Here is a 27911-nt window from a genome sequence, read left to right as displayed (position 1 = left end):
TAAAACTCACATACACAGCCTCAAATTGACGTCAAAATTAGTATGAGTAGGACGTTAGTAAGCCGTTTCGAACACAGACTAAGTCACTCAGTCAGCGTTCTAATCATCAGTTGGTATACTATCGGCTTTGAGGAGCCGTAGAATGAGTACGTATAAGAATGTTGAGGTAATAAAGAGGGATTAATCAGGAAAGAGTGGATGAAAACTGGGACAGATGGTGTGCAGGACGGATCACACTGCCAGCATGCTTTTGATATGTGTCACAGTAAAAAGAAATACTCCATTTATTACAGAAAGACAACAAAAATAACTAATTGTTTCAAACAACTTCTCGTACACACACACACACACACACACACACACACACACACACACACACACACACACATCTTCGCGTCTTGTATACTTCCACGCTTCTTTTGTTTTGTTGTGTTAAGTAGCTTACAGAGCTTATGCACATACTGCATCCAATGAAAACAGAATGGACGGAAAGCCAAAAAGCAGAAGCGAGGAAAAAAAAAAGTCCAGCGATGTGTCCTTTAGAGAACGGCATTAAAAAACACTAGTGCCAAAAATCTTTTGTTTACTCATGTTGTTCTCAGAGCACGTTTGTGAGTCTGTGTGTGTGAGCGTTAAAAAGATTTCTACATGTCCACGGCCCTTGCAAGGGTTGGGTCCTCCCCTGACAGCAGGTATCCCAAGAATGTCCATCCACTATAGTGCTAAGTGGCAGCTACTGCTACACTGCTAAGCTGATGATGGGTCACTAATGGGGGCTCCACCTATAGGCTTTAGAGTCCACAGCTAAAACTCACACAGCAACAGTCTCCTGTGTCAGCCAAAGGATCAACAGCTAACAATGTGCACAGTCCTTTTGCACCGTTTTGGTGGGGAAGGTAACAAAAGCACAAGACACACCTAAGGCAGGGTTTTTATGGATCCTCTAAGCCCATAGCCATGTCCAGTTAAGCCGGAAGAACAGAGGAGGGAGTGTGAGAATGAGAAAGAGAGAGAGAGAAGGATGGAGGAGAAGGAGGAGGTTTAGACATGAGGGAGGGGAGAGAGAGAGAGACGGAGAGGGAGGGGGGAGAGAGAGAGAGAGAGGAAGAGGAGAGAGAGAGAGAGAGAATTATTGCATTCCACCGAGAAGCAACATGGCAGGATCACACTAGCTAATTTTTTCTCATTCACACTCCTCTGCATCCACACACATGATTTCCAAAAGGTATCAGTGCGCCCCGGAGGAAAAAGCCTTCCAGTGAACACACCGCTTGACAATTTTTCAAACCTGACAGCGTGTCTTTATTCTTTTTTTTTCTCAGCCTTATCAACCCTGAGCAACACAACACAAAAGGTGGGGAGGGAGGGAGGGAGGGAGGGGGTGGATGTCGCTATTGTTGTTGTCATTGTGCTGACGCGAGGTAAACACACAAGGCGGTGTCCCCCCCCCCCCCCATGCCACTACACCCCCGTCCCATAATGCATCACTCTTCCGCACATAGGCGACGAACATTAACCGTGAAAGAGACAAGTGAGTAGTTTTTCTTTCTTTTCCTTCCTTCTCGCACCTTCATTTTGACAGCACAATATCAGTGTAGCCTATTTTTCAGGGGGGCATTGAAAAATCACACCTACGGCTGCAAAAATATATGACTCGTGTGAATAAGCGGGCGATGGCAATGCAATACGGAGGAGGGGAAGGGGGGGGGGGATTGCACACATCGCATTTGTCGGTTGTGGACAGTTGAAGAGTTGTTTGGTAATCCACATCATTTTTTTCTTCTTCTTTTTTTTTTTTTTTACCTCTGTCTACCTCAGACTCAACCTGCATACACACACCCTCCTCCTGGCTGTTAATATTTTTTTTTTAAAACGACACTGTTTTCGCCATGCGCTAAGCCGTGAAAACACACCACCAGGCCATGGCAGGCAGCTATAAAATCCAGTCATGAGTGAGTGTGTTAGTGTGGTAGACACCCGAGGAACATGGACACACACACACACGCACGCACGCACGCACGCACGCACGCACGCACGCACGCACACACACACACACAAACTCACACACACACACACACACACAGAGGTTCACACCACTCAGTGCCCACGGTGTTCATTATGAGCTTTGACACAAAGTCTACAGAGGCGCTGAGGCTAGTAATCAAACAGGAGTCACAGTGTGTTCCTTAAAGGCAAAAAGAGCCTGTCCTGCTTCACACACACACCAATGTGGGGGAATTTATGTCTTTGAACTGATATTCCCCAGGCTTGTTCTACTGATGCCTGGGCCACGTAGGCCATACGAAGACCATACGCAAGGTTAATATTTAATCTTTGATTAAAAAAAGGTTGAAAAATTCATATCGCCTGTCGAACGTGACACCTGAACCTATACACCTGTTTGTGTCATATTCAGATGAAGACTGTGGGAAAGCACAAGCAAACGCACACACACACACGCGCACACACACACACACACACACACACACACACACACACACACACACACACACACACACACACACACACACACACACACACACACACACACACACACACACACACACACACACACACACACACACACACACAGGTTTGTTTTTCATAACTTTCAAAGACATTACTTAGACTCATTTCCTGGAGACTTGTCCTAAACGTAACCAATACTTGCCTAACCTTAACCCTATAGCCTTAACCTAAACCTACCTCAAGTCTACCCTTACCTTATACGCCCCCACGATATCACTGTGTACTCAGGAAAATGTCCCCACAATATGAGTAATACCAGCCCACACACACACACACACACACACACACACACACACACACACACACACACACACACGCACACACACACACACACACGCACACACTTCATTCCTGTCATTTCAAGCTAGGTCAAAGCTGCGATGAGTTGCATGCATACCACTGGTGCTTCACACACCTAAACACTCACAGAGACACACTTGGTCATTTGGTTGTTAAGTCCTTAGGAGTCCACAGGAATGCAAACAGTATTCATTCAAACTCTCCCCCCTCCCTATTTGATCCTTGTCTCCTCTTTCATGTCTTCCATTCAATCCATTGCTATTCAGTCGAAATACAGAGGACGCGTTCAATCATATTCATATTTGATACTAGTGGTGTGTTTTAAAACAGTAGACATGGCGCATCATTAATAATACACCTGACCTTGTCTCCCTCTCAAAAGGGGGGAAACGCTTTGTGGGACTTAAAGATCTCTTCCAATGCTTTTTGCTTTTGTCACATCAAGCTTGCTCATCTGCTCCTGGCTTGCGGATTACAGTGCACATATTGTATTTCTAAACTCTCTTAAAGACCTACTTCACCGGTTGGAATATGAAGGTGTATTGAACTCGGAGATCCAATGTAGTATAAATGTGCAATTTTTTTTTAAATCGGTTCAACTTAGCCTGAGAAAAGGCAGAAAGAGTGTTTTATGGTCTCACTGTCTAACCCTACATTTTCCTTCTTGTGACATCACAGTAAGGGTCAGGATTAACAGGACAGCTGGGCCAAGGGAAGACTGAGGGAAGACTGAGGAAAGAAAAACCTCATTCATTATATTATAATAGTGATTTTATAATGATAGAACGCCGGTTCAATATGGGTGAAGTATTCCTTTACGGTGAGACACTGCAGATGAATAGGGTAAAACAAAAATGTAACTTATGGACATATATCGTCCTCATTATGAGCGACATTTGCATGACTTTATAGATCACACATATAGCTGTTGAATGAAGCCAGAACCATTGTGTAGTCCACAGTTGTTACAGGATAGATTTGGGATCCAGCCTTCTCATTTAATAAAAAAAAAAATAGCGCTAAGAATGATTAAGGAACGTTTAACTGATGTAGCTGTAAGTGCTTGAGAAATTGACATTTGTTGACTTCACAGTGTATAACACATTTGCCAGACAGTAGAAAAGCATACTGTAGATATACCAAGTATGGATGTGGAGCTGGAACACTGCAGCTAATACTGAGTTAAAGAGCAAAAGTATCACACAGCCAAAGTGATGTTCTCTCACTGTCTAATTTGATCCCATGAATCAAGGAGTCAAAGTGGGGAAGGCCCAGTGTACATGACAAGTCCTGTATGTGGGCACAGAGAAAAGAGATGAGCCTCATTGTAAAGGGAAGCAAACTGATGCCAATGTTAGTGCTCAGGGACCTTCATCTTTTCAAATGCTCTCCCCTCACTTGCAACCAGGTGGCTTTATCAAAAGACTTTCAGTGGAACATGACGTTTTCCCACGCCTCCGTCCTACACTCCCAGCCAAAAAGCTTGCTAGACTACTGTGACATTTTTTTTTTTTTTTTTTTTTTACTTCAGGAGCCTCCTGAGATCTGCTTTGGCAGCGATGTGTCTTAAATGACTGGGTACAAAGCCAGATGAGAGAGAGAGAGAGAGAAAGAGAGAGAGAGAGAGAACGAGAGAGAGAGGGAGCAGTTAAAAAGCTTTTTAAAAAAAAACTCCAGGCAAATGGCCATGGGAGAAGTTGCAGCTAAGGGGTGTGGGCAAGTGCGACGTTGGTATATATATTGCCATAGTAACAATGGATAGCCCACCAATGATTCCCTGAGCAAACACAGGCATACGCTTCAGACAATTGAACGGAGGGACCACTCGCCAGCACTTCGCCTTCGCCCGATCAAACAAGAATCACGCTGGCACACAGATAACGCTAAACATAAATTACAAGGTCTCCAATTGTCATGTCATGTCCCCTTAATCCACAGAGGGTGCCTGCTGTAGAGAGTAAAACAGCTTATTCAAAGGGATTCAAAAGGAGTTAGACCAACACATGCACACCACACACCCCGACGTAAATCTTTTTTTTTTTTAAATGTGCAGTGGAAGTGTAAAAAAGGGAGACAAGAGCGCTTTGCATGTTAAGCACATTTGCGCCGACATCAAACGGTCGACCCAAAAACTGTCTCCACGGGGGGGTGGGGGGGAGGGGGACGGTGTAGTCTGCACTGCTCAAACATTTGCTGTTGCAGCGCCCAGCAGAATCCTAGATGGTGGTTAAACAGGGCAGTAAGACCAGGCCGGGGGGGGAGGGAGGGGGGTTCTCTGCTTACGACACACACACTCGTAAATGTCTACCTTGTGTAGGCACTTAGCTGCTCGTCAAAGTTGCTATATGAGCTTCCCCCACCTCGCGTCACCAGTTCATAAGGCAAGGCAAGGCAAGTTTATTTATATAGCACAATTCAGACACAAGGCCATTCTGAAGTGCTTCACAGGGGCATACAACAACATCAAGATTATAGACATTCGAAATTGCATTGAAGAAATGGTCAGAACAAAGAAAATACATCGAGAAAAAAACAGCAATATTCAACAAGATTAATACAAAGTTCAATTAAAAATAAAAATTATTTGGTTAAAAAAAGGAAAACAGAAACGTCTTCAGATTTGATTTCAAAAGAGCTGAGAGTTGCAGCAGACCTCAAGTTTTCTGGGAGTTTGTGCATAAAAACTTAAAGCTGCTTCTCCTTGTTTAGTCCTCACTCATGAGAGCTATTGACTGTGCGATAGACTACTCTTTGCCTCTGTGTGCTCCCAGTGGCTTGGGGTTGGTTTTGTTATTAACATGTCACTGTGATTACATGTGACACTATCTGACGTCAAGTGAAGATTGTATAAGCACGCAGTCCGAATTGAAATAAAAGTCGAGGTAAAAGATGGGGTGGGGGTTGGGGGGGGGGGAACTGTTTGTGGCTTTGTTTACCATTATACTAATCATTTTTAGCGCTGCCCCGGACATGTCACTTTGATTAATGGCCGTGCCTTTTCCCTCAATCCCAGACCTCATCAAAAAAAAACAGCAACAAACGTATAACAACACTTGGGCTCCCTCCCCCCCCCCCCATCAAGGCACTTCTCACAAGCTTGAAGCCACACTCTGTCATTTACAATTGGCTACTGTGTCCCCAAAGTGTTACGAGTTAGAACCACCCAACTCAGAGTAAATGAACCGTGTCAAAGAACCAGTCTCTCAGATCTTGATTACAATCCCCCCTACAATCTGCCATCTCTCAGCCTCCGCAGCTTGGCCCAAAAGGCCCAGGCAACAAAACAAACACTACCTGAGTCTTTGCCCACCACCCACGCTCCTTCTCTAACCTGAGATGAGATTGGCTGGCTGTCCTTTGCCTGGGGGGCAGTTTGATTGAATATGGGTTGTAGTTAATAAGAACATTGTTGCTGAGAGACAGAGAGAGAGATAGAGAGATGGAGAGAGAGAGAGAGAGAGAGAGAGAGAGAGAGAGAGAGAGAGAGAGAGAGAGAGAGAGAGAGGGTGATATAGGGTGTAGGAGGACGACTTCCATCTCCTTGGATATTGCGAAGACAAAATGAGTAAAAAAAGGTGAAACCAAAGTTAGGTAATAAAACAATCTATAGGGCGTGGTGCGGTGAAATCAATACCCCAAAATCATATTAAATGTGTGGAGCTCCTCAATACCACAGTAGAATGTGTCCGACTGAAGCCACCATTACAGTCATCTCCCACTGTATATATTTTGCAGTTTGCGACAGGAGGTAGCCTTCCGGGAGTACTATGTAGTATATAAGGTTCAGACACTATACACACACACTTTATCCTGGCAGAATCAAACAGTGCATCAGTCCATACTTTTTTACTTCAAAAAGGAGGTAAGTATGCCACCCATGTATCCCAGAGCAAGGTGTGATGACTTAGTTGTTATTGTATAGGCTTCAGTTCAGCACAGTACTAAAGGAGGAGTCAGTGATTCTGGAGAACGTGTGTTTTCTTTTCGGCACTTAGTATACAGTATGGTACAGGTAGCGGATCTTAAGGAAATATTCACCAATTTTGACGAAAAGTGAATTTGACAACAAGCGATCTCCGTCTTCAATAGAGCGCTTAAACCACATACTGTATATACATGTATGTACATCCTATCATGACAATGAAAGCATTCATTCTTAACATTTCAGGAGCAGACATCAGCAGATCTTTGACATTTCAGCTTGATGAAAGACAGATTTTCCATTGATCCCCTAACTGACTGCTTGAGTAATTCATTCAGCTCATAATATGATGACCTTTGCAATCTCTCTGCTCTCTCTCTATATATACAGTATGTATAGAGTATATCCATATGACACTAAATCCTGTATTGAGAGAAAACTCAATATATCAATGTTGTGTGGAAATGTCTATGGACCCCCGGTACACATCTGCCCCGTTGTGATCTCAAACTATGGCAAGGCTGGCACCTTAGTCACATATGAAACCAAATCACACTGTGCCGTATACAGCTCATCAGAAGAAGCAGAAGAAAAACACTAACACACATGCACGCGCACGCACACACACACACACACACACACACACACACACACACACCAAGGAAGAAAAAATTGAATTGAAAGGCTTGGTCTCCTGCTTTTTCTACATACAGTACACCGACAGAGTTTAATACAGGTGCAGCGTGCATAGGGTTGAATTAGAAAAATAACTACAGCAGCGTCCAAATGGCTAGCTCTTGCCATAGCTCTAGCCTTGCTGCAGGGCACAATGCCTGGGTTAGTGTCAGGGGAGAGGGGGCGTCACATCATCCGCCCTCACTGATACTCTCTCCTGTCCGGTGTTTACAACGGTTATAAAAGGTAAAGCATTGCTCTTGCCTTCAGGGCTCCATCTGCCTGCCGTACACATGTGTGTCGAGAGCATTGGTAATAACCAGACTCACATACAAATCGAATGAGCTGCATTCCGTGGGTAAACACAGCAGCACTGGCTCCAACACACACACACACACACACACACACACATGATATTGAAACCCTCTCAGGCATGTCGCTGTGCGTGTGCCTGGCGTGCAGATGATGGAGAGGCTGAACTGCGAAGGACCAAGTTTACGCTGCTCTCCAGCCCTCACAGGGTTCTCTCACACACACACACACACACACACACACACACACACTGTACACCCACACTCTATCACAAACCTTCTACACACAGCGTGTGCGTTACCCGCTGAGTACACGTGCACAAACCTTGACACAGGTCCCCCCAGGCTTTGATGGATGGTGGGTGAGAGCTCCACCTCCTGTTTCATACACATATAATCTCATTTGGGGGGCCACATGGTGGGAGCCGCCCCAAAACAGGGCTAATAGAGGCAGTCAAGCTGTCCTATTCCAAACCCCTTCCCAAGTTCCCAAGCCATATCCATTATACTCCATGCCGCTTAGCAAATATGTATGACTGCAGCCTGTTCATAAAAAAAGCCATATCCTTTGGACAAGAACAAAATAATTGCAAAGCTTTCCAATGCATTATTTATCCCGGACAATTCTTAAGTCTTACGCTGTCAGGAGATCTCAGTGAGCCTTAATATTCTAGCAGGTTCTTAATACAAAAGGGGGAAGGTCAAATATACTGTATATATGTTTGTGTGTGTGTGTATATATATATATATATATATATATATATATATATATATATATATATATATATATATATATATATATATATATATATATATATATATATATATATATATAAATCGATGTGAACCTGAACCCAGGGTGAAGGTTACCTATTAAACACGCTTCAATTACACTGTTGGACTTGTTAGCTTTTCACCTGTCAACACAGCGATCCATCGTCTCACTAAGTCTAGAGCATGGTTACTCTATCCGTCTTGGAGACATGTCAGTTAAAGTGTCCTTTTTCCTCCACCTGTCAGCTGGGCTTAATAAAGCAGTGGACTCTGCAGAGAGGTGCGTCTGCAGCCGGCTGCCCCAGCTAAAGGTGGCACTTAAGGGTAAATTATGGATCAACGTGCCTGGATCCTGTGGAACTAGTTCTCATTTTAACGAAGGCCGCGTGTGACAACATGCCCCCCCGCCCCCTCCCCCCTACACACACACACACACACACACACAAACACACACTGGCAGTTCCCTTGACACCCAGGACCCATGTCAGCAACACTGACAGGCAGTGATTCATTGGGCACATCACAGTTTTTTCTTCCGTGGCGTATAGCGAGCTAGGACCGGACAGAGCAAACACGTACACACACACCACATGGAACACTTTGCTTATCAGAGAATCCAGCAACAAAAAGCCACCTGTTTGAATCACCACAAAGGAAACCAATGGGGACAGTGACCTCTCCCCCTGCAAGCAGCAACCATTCAAAATCACCACTACTACTGGGAGCCACTCCGACAGCCATGTTTGCAATGTTGATGAGGCACATGTCACCGCAAAAAAAAAAAAATACTATTGTTTTGCTTATTAGTCTAACAAACAGCCAGCATTTCCCCGTCTGATCCGTGTTGTGATCCAGCACGTCAAAAGAGAACGTTTTATCCCAAGGGTAGTACAGCAGTGGAGCTAAGTGATGTGTTCATTTAGCTGCTACCGGCTCTTCTGTAGTCCATATAAGAGGAAAGCTATGGAGAAAAACCACAAGGCTAGCATAGCAAAGCATAGGCCTTGGGATAACTTGTAAAAGTGAGTTTACAGTAAAAACTCCCTCCTGACTATTGCCGTGTGACAAAACAAAGCACAAAACAAGTGTGCACTATATGGTGATAGAGAGGGGCCACAAGAGAAAGGAATGGGCTGTATCCCGGGGAGCTCCATCTAATGCGATCGCTGCTGAGTATGAAATTAAATTCCGTTTTTTGGATGACGGCAAAATTGAAAGGAAGGAGCGACGTGAAGAAGGTGGCATCCCCCGACACACTGCCACTTACAATCAGCAGTGTGGAGAGTAATCAAGGTGGCATGATGGCGCTTATATCTCTTGAATGTTTGGTGCCCGTCCCCCCCCGTCCCCCCCTGCCCCCTTCCATCTGTATTTTGGCAAAACATGTTGAGATGAGGTAGGGCGCTCTCCGATCATGAGTATTTTCTTTTTGAAGTGAAATGAAATTAAAATAGAACACTTTTCATGGTTTCCTCGATTAGTAGGTATAAGATTGTGTGTGTGTGTGGGGAGGGGGGGGGGGGATACTCTCTGTATTAATATACCATGCATAGTTATATAGCAGAAACCATAGCGACACAGCTATAGCAATCTCTCCAACTCTTCCCTCTCTCTCTCTCTCTCTCTCTCAGTCCCCGGCGCTTCTGCTAGGCGTATCAGGTAAGTCTAATCCTTAGATTAGTAATTGCCTCGGAGTGTGAGGCATTCAAATCACCAAACCAAATGGCAGCAGAAAACGCTGCCCGCCGCAATTTCACGAGTATTACGCCGAGGCATCTTACACCCATTCCATTTTCCCTTTTCCGAACATAAACAACAAAGAAGCCAGAGCGGCCATGGGATTGAATTAAGTCGTAATAGATCCAAAAGTAGTTTTGATCAAATTAGCCACAGTCGGCGGTACGAAGACACACACACACACACACACACATAAAGGACAGGCGCTCATAATAATGGGGCAATAAACAAACCAGCTCCGTGCACAAAGGTATTAGTAGAAAATAGGTGGTCTTATCCTGAATTCTAGTCAAATTGAAAACCACAGTGTGTGTGTGTGTGTGTGTGTGTGTGTGTAGGGGGGGGGGGGGGTACAAACATGTTAAAGCCGCTCCTGTGGAACCTCTTATCAAGTAATTACCTTATTGAGCTCAATGAGGGACTGACTGACTGCACCAACACACCCACACGGATAAGATCGTGTGAGAGCCGTCGGGGGAGTTTGGTGCACTGCAAAGCTGCAAGTGCCAATCACTGCCGACCGCAAAAACACTCAAAAGGTGTTACGGAAAATATCGCCGAGGTGGCTTAATACTATGCACATCTAAAAACTGAAGACATCGGACATTAAAGGGCTCACTGGAGAGGGCTTTGACAGTTTCATTTTAAGGTCAGTTGTGTGGCTTTCAATAGGTGTTTAGAGGCAGCTACATTCTGCAGGTAACAAAAAAAACAAATGAGGCCAGAGGCAAAACACTGCATTTCCATATTGGTTTCCTGATCTGCCCGGGGGGGGATGGAACCACTTCCTGTATTTTGGCTACAAACACCATTGAGGTTACCCCCCCCCCCCCCCCCATCCATTTGCATGGTGATATTGTTGGTCAGGGTGAAGCTTTGCCCTATATGCAAATACAACATTTGGACGGCTGTATGTACTCGGCTTGTGTTGCAGGTGGTTTGCAGCTACAAGGCAGAAATGCAAGGAGGAGCAGCTGTCCAGAGTGCTGGAGGTGGATACTGTAAGGGGGGGTTTAAGGCCAACGTCCAGTCATGCTCAGCCCCGAGGCATTTGTGAGTGTGCGGGCTCGGGCCTTTGCCTGCCCTGAGGGGGCTAACACTGGGAGAGCGCAGCATACAAGCTGCTGCGGATCACCACTGATTAAAAGTGATGCACCTGGGCACGGCTGGCGCTTTGAAGTGCAATGATAAAACAAAAAAAAGGCTGATGGCTTGTGCTAATTCAACGGCTAAGTGATTTAATTCCCTCGCTGCATTTACGGTTTTGGACAGCGGCATTATTCTCTGGCACTTGGATAGATACGCAGCGAAGGGCCACGTGCCAAAGGTAATAAAGTTAAGTGTTCTGTGTTAAGTGTCTCTGCGCTATACTCATCAGCCTATATGGGATATAAGAACTGGACCCAGGTATGTAAAGGAGCTGATAGACTGAGTATAATGTAGCGACACACAGACACACAGCAACAACCATTTGAATGTACAACTGTTAAAAGAATGAATAACTGCAATCGATGGGGTTTGCCTCCTGTTGCAGCCCTCGACAGCTGCTGGGTTGACGCGCTGGCTTTCTCCCTCCCAGTTAGCTCAGGCTTAATGACTGTTTAAAATGTCTGATGGGCTTAAAAAGAAACGGCATCGCCTCGCTGATAAACTCTCAGTTGCCTGGTTACCTGTGGCCATTATCGCTTAGATTAAGGTAGGAGGGGAAGAGAGGGAGAAGGAACGTGATACCTCCCAGATTACAGCCTATATGGTCAGCCCCTATTCTCTGGACCTTCCCTGGTCTCTCTCTCTCTCTCTCTCTGTCTCCGTCTCTCTCTCCCTCTGTCTCTCTCTCTCTCTCTCTCTCTCTCTCTCTCTCTCTCTCTCTCTCTCTCTCTGTATCTTTTCCACCCTACCCCAAATCCCCTGTGGAACACTGTGAGCTCTTTCTCTGCGCGGTTAACAGGGCCGCCTTTCTTCTGCCTGCCTCTATCTCTAACCCACAGACAGGCCAAAAAAGAGAGGGAATGGTAAAAGAGAAGGGCTTGTGGGTGAGGGCATATGTACGTGCATTTTGTCACAAAAAAGAAATCCACGATCATTACTTGTCAACCTCATTCGTGAGCAAATGTGAAAAAAGGTCAACATTAGATATAAACTCTTTGATGAATCATATACTTAATTTTCCAAAAAAAGTATGACATATATTAAAGTTTGAAAATGAACAGATCTCAGCCCAATTTGTTGCTGTTAATGAGGCCGACAGGTGAACGTTGGTGTTTTATGAAAACAGAAATATTTTTAAATGCAGCTTCACTTAAAGCAAGACCATGACCGCTCCACTAACTGTATACAGTAATGCCATAACTGGAGCATGTGAACACACACCTTTCCTCCAATTAGCTCTCTTGTGCAGCCATTAAATTACATCCTATTCAGCTCAACAGGGTTATCCACAGTGAGTATTTACTGAGCCCATGGGATATAAAGAGGCAATTTGAATACCTGCTAGTTATTGTATATTAAAAAAAAACACAACAGGCTACACCACACAATAAACATGGATAATACTGCCCAGTAGACCACTGAACACTTTACTATTCTATTACAATCTCCAAGCCTCCATATAAGCGCCCAAGATTCACAGGAAACATACCCTTTCTGCATTAGGGCTTTGTCCACGACACCGTTTTCGATCAAACTAACAGTTCATAAAAGATACCACAGCATTAACGTAGAGAGTAAATAAATAATTATATAAGTGGAGCATAGTGACATACAATACATGCTGCTGCCGCAGCAGCAAATAGAGTGCCCTTTTAATTATGCAGGAGACATCCAAACGCAACAGCACTCCTCACACTCTGGGAAGCAGCTCAGTGAATACACCATATTAGAAGCTGTTAGAGACAGAGCAGGGGGGGAGAGGAGGGATGGAAGGAGAGGGGGAGTGAAATGATTTGAGAGGAGAGGTAGCAAGAAGGGATGTAGAGAGATGAGAGTGGAGATTTAAAAAGAAGCCACTGCATGAGGAAAAGGCCAAGCAGAGAGCAGCATTGTTAGGGGGGTGAGGAGGCACAGGCTATGGGGAAGAAAAGAATAAAACAGAGAGAAGGAGTGCGGAGGGAAAGGCAGAGCGAGTGGGTGCAAAGCATCCAAAGATACACACACTGCACAGGGCCAAAGGAGAGTGTGAGAGGGGGGTAAGAGCAACAGTGGGGAATAGACTCTAAAAAGTAGACCCAAAGAGAGAAAAACCAAAAAAAGAGAAAAATGGAAGATAAAAGGAAGCAATCCAGCTGTGTTCTGAGACAGAACAACACTGCAGAATTCTAAAGGAGTGATGCTGACACCGAGTAAAAGCAAGATCAATAATTCATTACACCGCCGCAGAAAAACATGCAAAAAACAATAGCAGAGGTTTTTTTTTTCTTTTCTTCTGAAAAATGCAAATCACCTGATTTCATTATATGTTGAATTAGTCTCTCGCCGCTGTTGCACACAACGTTGCACATAACAGCCCAAAAGAAAAAGTATAAAGTCTGAACTGATGAAAGCGCCCACATTTCCTAGGGATTTGAATATCACATCATCACGCCACCTACACTGTTTTTAGCACCGCAAATGGAAGAAAGGTGTTACCGAGAGAGGAGAAAAAAAACTAAAACATAAGGGAGGTACGACTAGCAGGGAGGGTGGATGAGAGTAGAGGGAGAGGGAAAGCAGATAAGAGAAGACGCCAGACATTTATATATGAGGAAAAAGATATGGAGGCACAGTAAGGCACATTATGGGAGGTGATGTATGAAAATGTCCAATTTCACTGCTGCTTGGAATGAATGAATCGAGGCAGACCCCAGACAGTGCACAAGAATGTTAATATGACCCCTTGGCCAGATGTTCCTATTTAAGCTACCAAGATTGTAAAACTGAGTCAGACACCTAACAAAGGCATGTTTGTGTGCTGCTTTTCACCCAACATCTACCTTTCCCTCTTTCCCTCTTATCCTCTTTTGTGTTTTTTTTGTTCCTCCCCTCTCTTTCACAAGAAGACAAGGCAAAGCTTTGTCGCAGACAGAGGGGCAGGGCAGGGCTTGACTTGGCTAAGGGGGATTGCAGCCTCCACACTCTGGGATAGAATATCTGGCACAACCAAAACCTTATGTGAGCTGTCCACAACTCTCTGACACATAATTGCCAAGGTTAGCAGTTGTGACAACCCCCGGGTGGAAAAAAAAGGGCTGCCTCAACACACGCAGTGATAAAAGTGGAAAAAAGTTGGACATGTTTGGTTGATTGGTCCCCATTCTTTGTGAGCTAATCTAAACCAGTTCTCTTCCCTTTCAATAGTACAGGTGAATGGCACTCCAAACCAAAACAGATCAATAGCGCTAACTTGACACACATTAGCACCATAAAGGCAATAAGACTACTGAGACTAGCCCTGTCAGAAAGCATTATGGGTAGAGAGAACACTTAAGAGGAGGAAACAAGAAGACATTTAAGAGTGGTGGAGGGAGAGAGAGGGGGGGGGTGTGGCGGGGGTGGGGGGGGGGGGGGGGTAATACATGGATTTTCTTCTTACCTGTTTGTTGTACTTGTTGATCGTTTGACTGCTGTACTCGGAGCAGTGGTCGGATCCCAGGGAAATGTTATCTCCGGTGCCAACGAAGGTGTTGGCCGGGGGCAGGTCCTGAACCGCCTGGTGCTTTTTACCGGCGGTGGGCGACTGCGGGTGCAGCTGGACGGTGGGCAGGGGTGAACTGGACTTGTAGTGGCGGGCCAGGTCGGGGCTCCCGGGGCCTCCGTTGACCGACCTGTAGCGGCCCATGCCCGGGCTGTCCGACAGCTTCTCGTTGACCCCGTCGTAGCGCTGGCCGTTGGGCTTGGAGGCCTCCACCGTCACGATGCTGCTGTAGAGCGGCTGCTTGGACTTCTGCTTCCTCTTGTCCTTCTTGGGCTTCTTGGACTTGTCGTGCTGCTGCGGCGTGAAGAAGTCCTCGTGGTCCTTCTTGCCCGCCTCGTAGCCGTTCTTGCCCTTGGGCCGGCAGTAGCGCGCCATGACCACCACCAGGATGATGAGGATGACCGTCATGATGCCCGACACCACCCCGATCACGATGCTCAGCCGCTGCTTGCTCAGGTCGTAGTTGGGGTCGCCGGCGATGTTGGTGTTGAGCGACGTGCTCAGGCTCTTGGCCACCTGGGCCTCCACCACCGTGGAGTTGGAGAGGGTCTCGTTGACGTACACGTGAACCAGCGTGGTGGTGCTCTGTGAGGGCAGCCCGCCGTCGTTCACCCTGACCACCAGTCTGTGGAGGCCGTAGTGCTTCAGCTCCAGCTTCCCCACCAGCGAGATGACCCCGGTGCCCCCGTCGATCTCAAAGAGTTTGAAGGGGTTTCCCCCCACAATGCTGTAGTTGAGGTCCGCGTTGAGGCCAGTGTCGGTATCAGTGGCTATCACCGTTCTGACCACCGTTCTGATGTTGCTGGAAGGAGGCAGCAGGGTGTAGGAGCTGTTGATTGGGAAAGTGACCGTGGGTGCGTTGTCGTTTTCGTCCATGACAAAGAGGGAAACGGTTGCAGTGGCGGACCTGGGGGGGTCACCGCCGTCCACAGCCTTAACGCGGAACGTGTACGTGGTCTTCTGCTCTCGGTCGAAGGACAGGGTGGAGAAGATAGTCCCGGTGTCATTTTCTATGGAAAAGATCTCCTCCTCTTCCTCGATGAAAAGACTCATCTCTGCATTTTGGCCTTTGTCTGCGTCAATGACCGTGACCATGCCAACCGGGCTGTTGGGCTCCAGGTTTTCTTTGAGATAGAAAGTGAAAACGTCCTGCATGAACTTTGGCTCGTTGTCGTTCTTGTCGGCCACGAGGACAACCACTGTTGCGGAGCCCTGCAGGGTGTTTATCCCCTTATCTTTGGCTATCACTTTGAATTCGTAGCGCTCTGTTTGTTCTCTATCCAGAATGGTGTTTACCCGGATGTCTCCGCTGTCTGCGTCGATGGAGAAAATCCCATTCACTGACGAGTCCAGGGAATAGGCTATTTCAGCGTTCTTCCCACTATCTGCGTCAATGGCTGTCACCGTTGTCACCCTCTCGCCGGGGGCATTGTTCTCTGCAAACGACACGTGGACGACATTCTGGCTGAAGATGGGAGGGTTGTCATTGGTGTCTCCCACCTTGACGATGAGGGAGTTGTTACTCGCCAGACTGGGGCTTCCAGAGTCCACGGCCACTATGACCACATTGTATTCCTGCGTGGCCTCGTAGTCAAGAGGTGCAGACGTGTGGAGGAAATATTTCTTCTTGTTCTGCTCGCCCTCCATCTCACTGGCCGGTTTGAGCTGGAAGGGCACATCCCCCACGACTGTGCAGGTGACAATGCCATTTTCCCCCTGGTCGCGGTCCGACACTTGGACCAAGGCGATGGGTGTGTCCACCACCACGTCTTCGGCCACGTTGGCTATCCCATCTCTGAGGAAAATGCGTCCTATCTTTCGTATCTCAATGGCGGGCACGTTGTCGTTCTCATCCTTGATGTTCAACACCACTGTGGCCTTGTCCATTTTGGGTGGCTGGCCCCGGTCACGGGCCATCACTGTGAACCTCAGCTGGCTCACTTCCTCACGGTCAATGCGGTGCAGCACACTCAGCCACCCCGTGCTCTCATCCAGCCTCAGTAGCCTCCTTACTGACTCTGTGGCCGCCCCAAACACATACTCTATTTGACCATTCACCCCCACGTCTGCATCAGCCGCCTTCAGCTGCAGTATGGGGGCACCAGGGGAGCTGTTCTCTGGTAGGTCAGCCTCATACACACTCTTCTCAAACCGAGGGCTGTTGTCATTCACATCGGTGATCATCACCCTCAGAATGGCCTGGGAGGAGCGAGGGGGATCACCTCCATCCCTCACGCGCAGTGTGAGCTCATAGGAGTCTCTCTGTTCCCTATCGAGGGCCCCTTTAATGATGAGCTGAGGCTGCTTCTCTCCATCAGTGGTGTCAGCAACTTGCAGTTCAAAGACGCTGCTCCGGCTCGCGCCTTCCTCAAATCTCCTCTTCCCCGAGAATGAGTCACCGGAGGAGCCCGGGCGCCTCGAGTTCTCCCCGTTGTCCTGGATGAGCTCATATCTCTCTATTCCATTTCTACCGAAATCTCTGTCTGTGGCTGTGGGCAGCAGATAAAGGGTTCCAATGGGTCTGTTCTCCTCCACGGACAGTGTCAGGACAGGGGAAGGGAAAGACGGGGTGTTGTCATTTATATCTAATATGATGACTTTCCCCTCGAACAGGTCGACCCAGCTCTGGGCCGGTCCAATGACTGACACTTCAAAATCTATAAAACACTCGTTCTCGTCAAATATCATTTGGCACTGCTGCAATTTTTCACGGTCTATGCGCCTTTCGTTGGTGGTGAGCTCACCTGTGATGTTGTCTATCTTGAAAAAATCTGAGCCCGATTCTAGCGTGAATGTCACCTCGCCGGAGCCGGCAACGATGCCCAGGTCGCCGGCTACGTTCCCTACTCTGACATCGGCGGGTCCCTCCTCGGCCAGACGGTACCGAAGCACTTGCTTGGCAGCGGGCTGATGCACGAGCTGCAGGATGAGCACGCAATAGTACAAATAGTCCACTGCGCCAGTAGTCCTCATTGTTCTCCCCTGAAAAATAATGTCCACTTAGATTTGAAAAAGGGAAAAAAATGGAAAAAAGAATTGAATGACTGTAGGAGAGTCCGATTATGTGAAAGAAATGTCGTATTCATTAAGAGCACAGCCCTCTGTTGCGGGATGCGTAAGACTTCATCCTCCGGACCACTCGCTATATGCTCCTGCTGCAGTGAAAAGCAGCAAGTGCACGGGCTTTTGCCTCTCCTCTGCCGGGATTTTAGTTGATATTTTCTTGTTTTAGAAAGGCAATGGTGCTTAAAAAAAATACACCAGAGAGGTTCCGGGTGGTGCCAAAAAAATATATTCGAATTTCATGCGCGTAAAGCCAAAATGTGTCCGAGCATCATATCAGCCAGAAAGTTAAATTCAGTCCATATCCCGTCGTTTTACTCACTCAGTTTGTGGTCAAAATCTCATATTTTTTTTTTTTTGGGGGGGGGGGGTGAGGCTGTAATATTCCTCAGCCCGGTGATGATGAAGTCCACATATATCAGAGGATCATTTCAATGCCCGCGCAGTTTTCCAAAACTCATCATACGGCAACAGCGTTGGCCAGCGCGCCTCGCCGCGTTGTCAACTCTCCGATCTGGATGGAGGATGATGTCGTAAAAATGACCTGTCCGGTTGCCTATACTTATCTGCTGCTCGCTTGCCTTCCCAAATCACTTGCAGCTAGCAGACAGTATAGTTCTCGCTCCCCTTTTCTTTTTTTTTGCAAGCCAATTCCACAATACACAACCTTCGGGAAAAATTCAAGGTTGTCTTTGAAACGGAATAAAAATGCCCATAAAGGGGGTAGGCTATATCCGACGCACTAGGAACCAGTTGGTTGAATTTTCTCAGTGTGTCCAGCGTATCCAGCCTGTTCCCTTTACCTGCAGACGCATGTGTTGGCAGCCCCTATCTGCAGCACTGTGAGAGGGATTCACAAATGATATTGCAGTCTCCCTTCCTCTCTCTCTCTCTCTCTCTCTCTCTCTCTCTCTCTCTCTCTCTCTCTCTCTCTCTCTCTCTCTCTCTCTCTCTCTCTCTCTCTCTCTCTCTCTCTCTCTCTCTCTCTCTCTCTCTCTCTCTCTCTCTCTCTCTCTCTCTCTCTCTCTCTCTCTCTCTCTCTCTTCTCCCCACAGCAGCGCACGTAATCAGGGTCGGACTTGATCTTGATCGCTCGGTCCAGACGGCAGCACAGTACTTGGACGAGAAGGGGACAGAGGAGAGTGATGCATTACATGTATATATTTTCTTTATTTGATATATATATATTTTTTTTCACTTTTAGTGAGCGCAGTGGGCGAAATGGCGTGTGATGCGATTGGGGACAACAAATCTACTTTATGTCTATGTGATGTGTACTTTATAATAGACATGGAGACGGTTATTTGTATTTTCCCTGAAGATTCCGCGTAATGGGATGTTGGCTTTGCTGCGATAGATTGTGACAATAAAAAAAACGCACCGTTCACAGCAACGTTTACGCATTCCCTAGGTTGCCCATAAGTTATCCGTCTTATTAGTTCATAATGTGAAAGTGTTCCACATGTCTGTCCAGTAGCAGTTTGCCACAGACACACACACACAGCCACTGCATGACAGGACAGGGGCTGGCTGTGTATGCGTCTGTGTGTGTTTGTGTGTGTGTGTGCGCAGTGCTGTGGTTTCCCTGTGGTTACTAATATGAATGTGTGTGGTCGTCAGTGGCTGTGCTCTTGCTCTCCGGCGCAGCGTGCTCGGTGACTTCTCTCGCCTTTTTGTGCTTGTTCAGTCCACACTCAGAATCCAGTAATCCGAGACACACAGTGGCTATGAATTCATTTGCGGCAAAGCGAGAAAATAAAGAGAGAAATCCCTCTCCTCCTCCTCCTCCTTCCCTCCCTTCCTCTCCCTGTCTGGTTCTTCAGACGATCTTAAACATTGGTTTCTTTTTTTTTTCGGCCACTGCCAAACCCCAAACTCGCCGTGTAGAAGAGCGCATGAGTGGGTACGGTCGTGTGATTCTGACGGTCCTTATTCATGCCCATGATCCAACTGACATGTTCTAAAGCGAACTGTGTAAGGTCGGTAACTTGAGAATATTGTCTTGAGTCTGAGTACACCCACCTTTAATAACTTGGTTTCGGGGATGCTCTTTTAACATAAGGACATGTCGGCGCTGTGTCTGCAAGTGTACAGTGAATGCGTGTCATGAGTGAGTGAGTGAAGGAGTGAGCGAGGGAGAGAGGGAGGTTAGGGGAGAAGGAGGCGGAAGAGAGGCAGCCAGTCTCGGCAGCTGCATCTTTCTCACACACGGGGCTGCCTTAAATTCCAGCAGTGGCTTCATCCTTGCTTAACTAGCGCCCTCTATCGGCACATTAAAGTCAGACCCACTACAAAAAAAAAAGAGGAGAACAGCAGACAGAGAGTAACAATCCTGTCATGGTGGATGTTAATCCATTAACGTGCTGTCATTAGGACGTCGTCTTTCTTTAGTTGAGAAGTTACTCCAAACGGATTTTCATGACATGCAGAAGAGCAAAGGTTGCATGCGCCAATCACTGACAGATAGTATGGCTGTGTTCGAAAAGCCCTAACCAACGTCCTACTCATACTCATTTTGATGTCAATTTGAGTATGTTGTGGTCGTGTGTGCGAGTTTGTGTAGGTGAGAAATGCCCGGATGAGTACTTACCTCCGGAAAGATTGTGTGTATGGATTGATAGGTTACTTTTCCTACTCAACCGCCCCCACAATGCATTGCTTTTTTAAAACGACATTTTTTTAAAAATTCTTTATTAAAACAAAACAAAACACACACACACACACACACACACACACACACACACACACACACACACACACACACACACACACACACACACACTAAAAAACTACTGGGTACTGGCTGGGTTAGTAAACATTATTGTAATGGTACAATATTCACCCAAATTATGACCCAGTGATTTTTTTTAGTTCATGTAAGTCCAAAAACTACAGTGACATTTATAGACTACTTTTAATGGAATCTTATGACACCAAATAAGTCAAGAGCATTAACAATAGTAACTCCTTGTCCCAGGGCCTATCTATGGCCTTATCCGACACAATGCAGAATTAGGCATTGGGGGCGTTTTTCAACAGATAGGGTTTACTATCAGAACCTTAATGATCAAGGCCTCAACAATCATCAGTGGAAATCATTCTCCTAGTAGAACTGGCTGTGGAGTGGATGAGTGGTCCAATATAATGCTGGGGAAAGCCCTCCACACTGCTACACAAGACCTCATCAGTCAACAAGCAGGTGTTTTGGAAAACGAGCTGTTTTGGAGGCACAACAAAATGTGTTGACTCATACTCCCACGCATACTGACTGAGCACACTTAATTACTCCGATAAGAGTCAACGCATCTTTCCCCTTTCTTTTCCGTTCGCCCCCCCCCCCAAAAAAAAAAAGAACATTTTCTGACTCACTACTTTTCCCACAATAAATAGATAATGCAAATGTTATGGCCTACAGCTTCAGAATACACATACAATATTTACTCCTGTCTTTGTTCTTGTTTTGCTTATTTTGCTCATTCCTCCAAATAAAGTCTAGACACGTGAGAGGAATGTGGTGAAAAGCTTAGATGATTTCACAGCCTGCTGAATTAATGTTCTCTATTTCTAAACACATCAGAGAAGAAGTCGCCCTGTCCAATTGAGTTTTGAGTGAACAAGAATGTATGTCTGTCTGTCTGTCTGTGTGTGTGTGTGTGTGTGTGTGTGTGTGTGTGTGTGTGTGTGTGTGTGTGTGTGTGAGTGTGTGTGTGTGTGTGGGTGTGGGTGTGTATGCATGAATGTGGGTGTGTATGTGTGTTTGTATCCATTCCGGTTACTTTATCTAGAATATTTTCTGCTCTTCCACCCACTAATGCAAGCGGATACAATGCAATCACTAAATAATTAGATTTGACATTCGAGCAGAGAAAATGCCTTTCCTGTGTATAGAAATGAAAGACAAACACAAAGGAGATAAAGAAAGACCTGTGATCTGTGTTTTACTGTGGATACCTAAAAGTGTTTATCATCAAAAGCTTGATTACTGAGAAGGAACCCAGGGATTCCATAGGTTCATCACTTGAGCTGACTTTAGTAGAGCAGGTGAAATCAGGTGAACAATGATTTTAGTACTTAAAGGGTCCCTCTTGTTGTAAGCTAATAAAAAGGTATACTTACTGAGCGCCAAGGACACTAAAACATACTTTGTGAATCTGACTCCAAGGTCTAGTGAAACATATTGAATGCAACCCCCCCTTCTAAGAGACATATTTTTTCCATAGTTATGTTATGTGCAATGTTTATGTTTATCGTAATAGCTTGCACTTTATTTGCATTGCTAATTTATAATTATTATATCATAATGTTTTTGCAGCTCACCACCATCAAAATCGATGGTGATTATGTTTGTTGCGTCGCTCCGCCCGTATATGCAGTTTCTTCCTTATGTACATAAAACCATAATAAATGTGGAACCATCGGTAACAATGCATTGCTCCACTGCACTATTTGGGTCAAAAACACTCATTTAAGGGTCGCCCTTAGCTCAGTTCGTAGGGCGTCCCCCCCATGGGCCTCGGCCAGCAGCGGACCCGGGTTCGATTCCAACCCGCGGTCGTTCTCTGCATGTCACTCCCCTCTCTGCCCCATTTCAACTCTGTCTCTACACTATCAGTAAAGCATAGAAATGCCAGAAAAATATCTTTAAAAAAAAACACTCGTACATATTGTTATTCTTACTCACCTGTCTTTGAAGTCACTACCGTCTGCTACAGTGTCAGTTGATGAAGAAAATATGAATAAATAAATGCTGATAACTTAAGGCCTAATTATGATCCGATTAGCAATCTCTCACCTCTAGCCGCCATCATTAAGACTGTGATGCTGGTGATAATGGATGAGCCGGTGGTTGGATGTTGGCATCAGCAGTCAGAGCTGGAAGCTAGCACACTGCAGGTGCAGGTAAGTAGATTATTAAACTTGGGCGGTGATTAGAGTTTGGCTTTTGGGTGAGGGGAATGGAGTTGCCGCTTAAAATATGTTTGAGTGAAACGCGTGAGTGGATAGGAGACAAAGAGGAGACTGTAAAGAAGAGGAGAAAGAGGAGAAAATCGAAATAAAAAAACTACATTTGCGGAATTTTTTTTTTTGGCCGATGCTGCTGATGTGGGCTCTTTGACATGTGTAGCTTTCGTTTTAAATCCAACAAACTCTGTGAATGGCAAGACATCCTTTTGTGATGAGAAAAAAAAATCATTCCAACAGGCATTCAGCTGTGACTAAGTCACCACAATGTTAACAATTCTTCTATCAAAAGCTTCGGGGCATGTTTGTGTCTGTTTTTCTGCAGAAAGGTCGGGGAGACATGACCAATATCTTGAATAAAAGCATATCTTGTTGTTTTTTTAATGGAAACCTCATAATAGACACACTTCCTGACTCATATATTAGAGATTTCCAGCGAGATCTCATCCAAGGAGAGAGGAGGGAAGTTGTAGCAAAGGGAGAGACTTTTTTGTTTGCTGTGTTAACCGCTTTGAGAGTGTGAAAGTTGTTTTTCCAAAATGTGTGGTAATATTTTTCGAGTAAAACTGGTTGGAGATAGTCATGGTTGTGCATTATTGGAACATGGCTGATATTGTTTTAGTACAGTTAGCATGTTCACCAGAAACCTCTCACTCTATATGCAAATCTGTGACCAATGTGTACCTATACCTGTATGTGCGCATGGAAATGAAGTAGAAAGATGTGATTGGTTAAAAAGCTTTGGACAATGCCACTTGGGGAACATCAGTCTCCCCCTATCAGAGCTGTATCCAGTACATAAAGCACACATGTCTTATCAACGTTCTGCCAATGCCCCTTGATGCCTAACCCTTAAGCCAGTATCTATGCATGTGTATGTGTGTGTGTATCCTTATCTTCTTGCCTGTTCGCATCCGTACACATCTTTCAGCATGTGTGGGTGGGCAGGCATTGATTCAAACATCCCATGCATATACCTGTAAGGTTTTATTCCCTGGCATGCTGCTGTGTGGATGTGTCAGTCACCCCCATCTCCCCAGTAGAGCGGCTCTCATCGCTGGGTAAACTCTCCGACCTTACACCCCCCCTCCCCCCAGGGAGGGATTCAACCATCCGTCAAGAACGTGTAAAAAGTCTGGTGATAGCGGTTGGTTGGGCAGTAAGCCAGGCCATTCTTAGGCTAGTCTTTTGTAGTGCTGCCTAAGAAATAAATATGTCACGCACATCCTCCACTATAGAGAAACATCAACAGTGGAGTGACTCAACAGCGTGGATATAAAGAAGCGTCCAGTGCTGGCGTGGTTCTTTTTTCTCTCCAAACTCCCTCTGGCCACTTGCTATTTCCAGCCAAAGAGATCACAACACACAAAAGAATTGGTTCAGATTTTTTTTTTTTCAGTACGGCCAAGATAGTTGGGGCAGTAGCAAAGGGATAAAGAGGTCGGCATCATGCTTTAAAATATGAAAAGGAAGTAGGGCGGTCTTGTATTCATTCATAAGTCCAACCCACGAGTCACGTTTGCTACCGATTTGACACCACAAGTGATAAAGCTTATTTTGTTTTTGCAGTATTAATCAGTATATCTACGGCTAACTCCAAAAAACTGGAGGATGTCTTTGGCCAACAGAAAATAAAGTGTCAAGAAAAAGGCTGTTAAATAAATGTTTAACCCAAAAAGGTTTAACAGTGTTCATTATCCTAAACAAATTGGGAGAAGTAGAAGGTATTGCGGTTTTTCAGAACATACATGGTAGAAATGGAATATAACATTCCTAAGTTTGTTTTTATCAGTGTGGCATCTTTTTCTTTAACCTTACAATGAACTATTTTTAAGTGACAATGAACTAGAATGAAGTTATCCCTCCACGGATGCCGCCATATTGCATCATTATGTTTCTATGGAAGCACAGGATGGACAAACTGAACGGCATAACGAGGGTCTGAAATGCACCTGTTGGAATACAAAGAAGAAGAAGTTCCATGGAAATAAATCACTCAATACATCTTCATCTCATAACCTGATAGCGTGGAAAGAAAGTGGTGGACGATGCCATCTTTAGTAAGTAGTTGCTTGTCCTTGAAGGCCACCGTAGATTCTGTAAATTCTTATATAGCACAATCTATATAGGTGAAGGTAAATTGTTATTGTATTTAGTCAAGTCAATTTCATTTATATATCACAATTTCAAAAATGCAAACTGTTTAAGGGGGCTAGATACATACATAATAATTGAAATTTAAAAAAAATATTTTTCAACAGTCTCATTTTGTTCATTTACTTCTTTCATCTACATTTGTTTCTCTACTTTACAATGAACTTTCTGTATAGGCTTGAAAAGAGCTGGGCATTTACAAGCACTGGCCCTCTATCACTACCATCAGTACAAGGGCCACATACATTGTAGGCATTAGTCACTATAGTCCACCCCCCCCCCCCCCACACCACTCCCCCCCAGTCACTCACTCACAACTTAATCAGTGGCACGAGGGATGTCCTGCTCTTCAAAAGCCTCTCTCAAACTTCAAAAGGAAGCCCCCTCTCAAAGACACCCATTCAGACTCCCCCATTTCTTTTTTGCACTGGGATGATGAGTTTGCCACGGGGCTGCTGCTGTGAACGTGCAAATGTGGTCTGAGTGTCAACACACACACACACACACACACACACACACACACACACACACACACACACACACACACACACACACACACGCACATGCACATGCACACGCACACGCACACACACACACACACAAACACACACTCCACCCCTCTGGTCATTGAGAAGAAAAAAAATCTAACACTCATTCATGGCACATGAATCCAACTAATTCCACACAACCCACCCAGTCAGCCAGCCCGAGCAAGCATTCAACACTAGCCACATTATTATGATCTGTTTGGGATGAACTATAGCCCTCCCCTTTTTCTGTGACCTAATATTCACACAGCATACTAAATCTTGCCCCCCGTGTCAGTGGCTGCCTGTTATTTGCATGCATTACAGCGAAAATAGCAGCTGCTTTGTGACACTCACTTTGTGTCAGTGCAGATAGTCACAGATTGTCCTCTCTCTCTCTCTCTCCCTCTCTCTTTCTCGCTCTCTCATGAATGTGTGAAGGGTAGTCATTTCCCATGCATAGTTACTTCTCGAGTGCCACTGCTATGTTTATATGTATGTACGACTGTGTGTTTGTGTGTGTGTGTGTGTGTGGGTGGGCGGTTGTGTGTGTGTGTGTGTGTGTGTGTGTGTTTGTCTGGTCTCTCGGATGTGTTTTATGAACAGCGTCGGGAGTGTTTGTGTGCACTGTCCCACACTGTTTCCGCAGAAGAAGAAGAAGAAGAAAGAAAGAAAGAAAAAAACTAAGAAGAAGACACCTGCTCTGCCATTCGGAGCTGGCTGTCAAAAACTGGAAAAGAAAAGTGTGGAGGGAAAAAAAAAACCTCAGGCAGCAGAAATATATCTATTCTGGCTCCCCGCTTCCCCTCAAGCTGCCGGTAGGAGACTTCAAAAATGGGCTCCACTCCCCGCCGTAGACAATGGGCTCTGCCCTGTCAAAATGTCTTTCAATGGCAAAAAAAATAATACAGGCTGAAAAGTTTCCTCCTTTACCCCTCTCTCTTCCTCATTGTTTTTCTTGCTGCCTCGTCCCCCTCCCCTTCCCTCTCCCCCTCTGTCCATCCTTCATCCAACCCAGCAAAGGGCATATCATCCCTTTTCCAGTGAAGCTCTATTGAATGCTGCCTTTACTCTGAGAAAAACACACTCTCTCTCTCTCTCTCTCTGTCTCTCTGTCTCTCTCTCTCCCTCTCTCTCTCTCTCTCTCTCTCTCTCTCTCTCTCTCTCTGGAGCCCCACCAGAGCCTCTCTGTCCGGGTGAGGTATCTGCCAGTCACTCAGAAGTCCATTCTTCACTAAAACATGATGTCTTATCTCTCCTGGGTCCCGTCTGTAGAACAGTGCAGGGCTCCGAACCTTTTTTTTTGTATGAAGCGTTTATGATCCGCTGTATTCAACAGAAATGCAAACCAAAAAAAAAAACAAATGAATCAGCTGGGGTCATTAATTAACAAAGGGGACGTTTGAGTGACTTTACAGTCAAGACTCACTGGCCAAAACTATACGGAAACAGTCAAACATTTTCCTCATTATGTGATTGCGCTACATCTAATGGTCATTAACGGACTTCTAGAAAGACCCTGGCACCCAGCAACGAGAGCATTAGTGGATTGGGATGGGAGATAACCACGTAATTGGGTTATTTTTAACGATATTAAACAAATATGCTTATTGTGTGGATTGTGCTATAAGCTAATGAGGTGGCCGCTGGGAGAACAGTCTTCAGGATTGGCCCACCCCCCTTTTATTAGTGAGATAAGCACACTCAATATTGGATATAGCTCAATAGTGTTAAAGCTTGATGGATGGGGTTGAGGTATAAGGCGTGCAGGTCAGTCAATTCCACACCAAACTCCCAAAAAATTAATACAAAACCACATTGTGATGGACCTAGTTTTGTGCACAAGGTCATTGTCATGTCAAAAGATAAAAATAGCCTTTCCTTAAAGGAATAGGTCAACATTTTAAATGTTTTCTTTGTAGATTTGCCTCACTCTCGCGTCAATAAACCTTCCCTGTAAATGTGTGTGCATTTTTTTTCATTATGACGTTAGGGGCATATAGGTCGCTCTTCCAAGTTAGCTTAGCTATGGGGAGCAATAGCCCGCCTCTGCTGGCAACAAGAGGATAGACTTTACAACCTCCCCAAACGTTCCTGTGTGCTTGTTGTGACTTGTTTATTTACCATGTTATGTCGCGCTCGTTATTTTAAGCACATTAGGTCATTTTAGAATCAAGCAGATGGGCTTCTCCGTAGTATGCAAACAACACTGATACCGGCAGTTGTGACTCTCTTCGCCCCCCCCCCCCTCTCCCCCTTCTAACACATGTAGTTTATCCTCTGTTTAT

The 27911-nt window shown here is 45.5% G+C and overlaps 1 protein-coding gene across 1 annotated transcript in view; it reads right to left on the bottom strand.

The window, feature by feature from the left end:
* Positions 1-17890, bottom strand: part of pcdh7b (protocadherin 7b) — a gene marked incomplete at both ends in the record, with an annotated part of 63509 nt that extends 45619 nt beyond the window's left edge. Inside the window, one exon of the mRNA XM_080052423.1 lies at positions 14816-17890. Coding sequence (XP_079908549.1) covers positions 14816-17890 — 3075 coding nt within the window. The remainder of the gene's footprint in view (positions 1-14815) is intronic.
* Positions 17891-27911: the final 10021 nt, after the last annotated feature.

This window comes from Ammodytes marinus, assembly GCF_949987685.1.
Source record: "Ammodytes marinus genome assembly, chromosome: 23".
Lineage (NCBI taxonomy): Eukaryota > Metazoa > Chordata > Actinopteri > Uranoscopiformes > Ammodytidae > Ammodytes > Ammodytes marinus.
The sequence above is the reverse complement of the archived record's forward strand: the minus strand, read 5'-3'. Positions and strand labels throughout refer to the sequence as shown.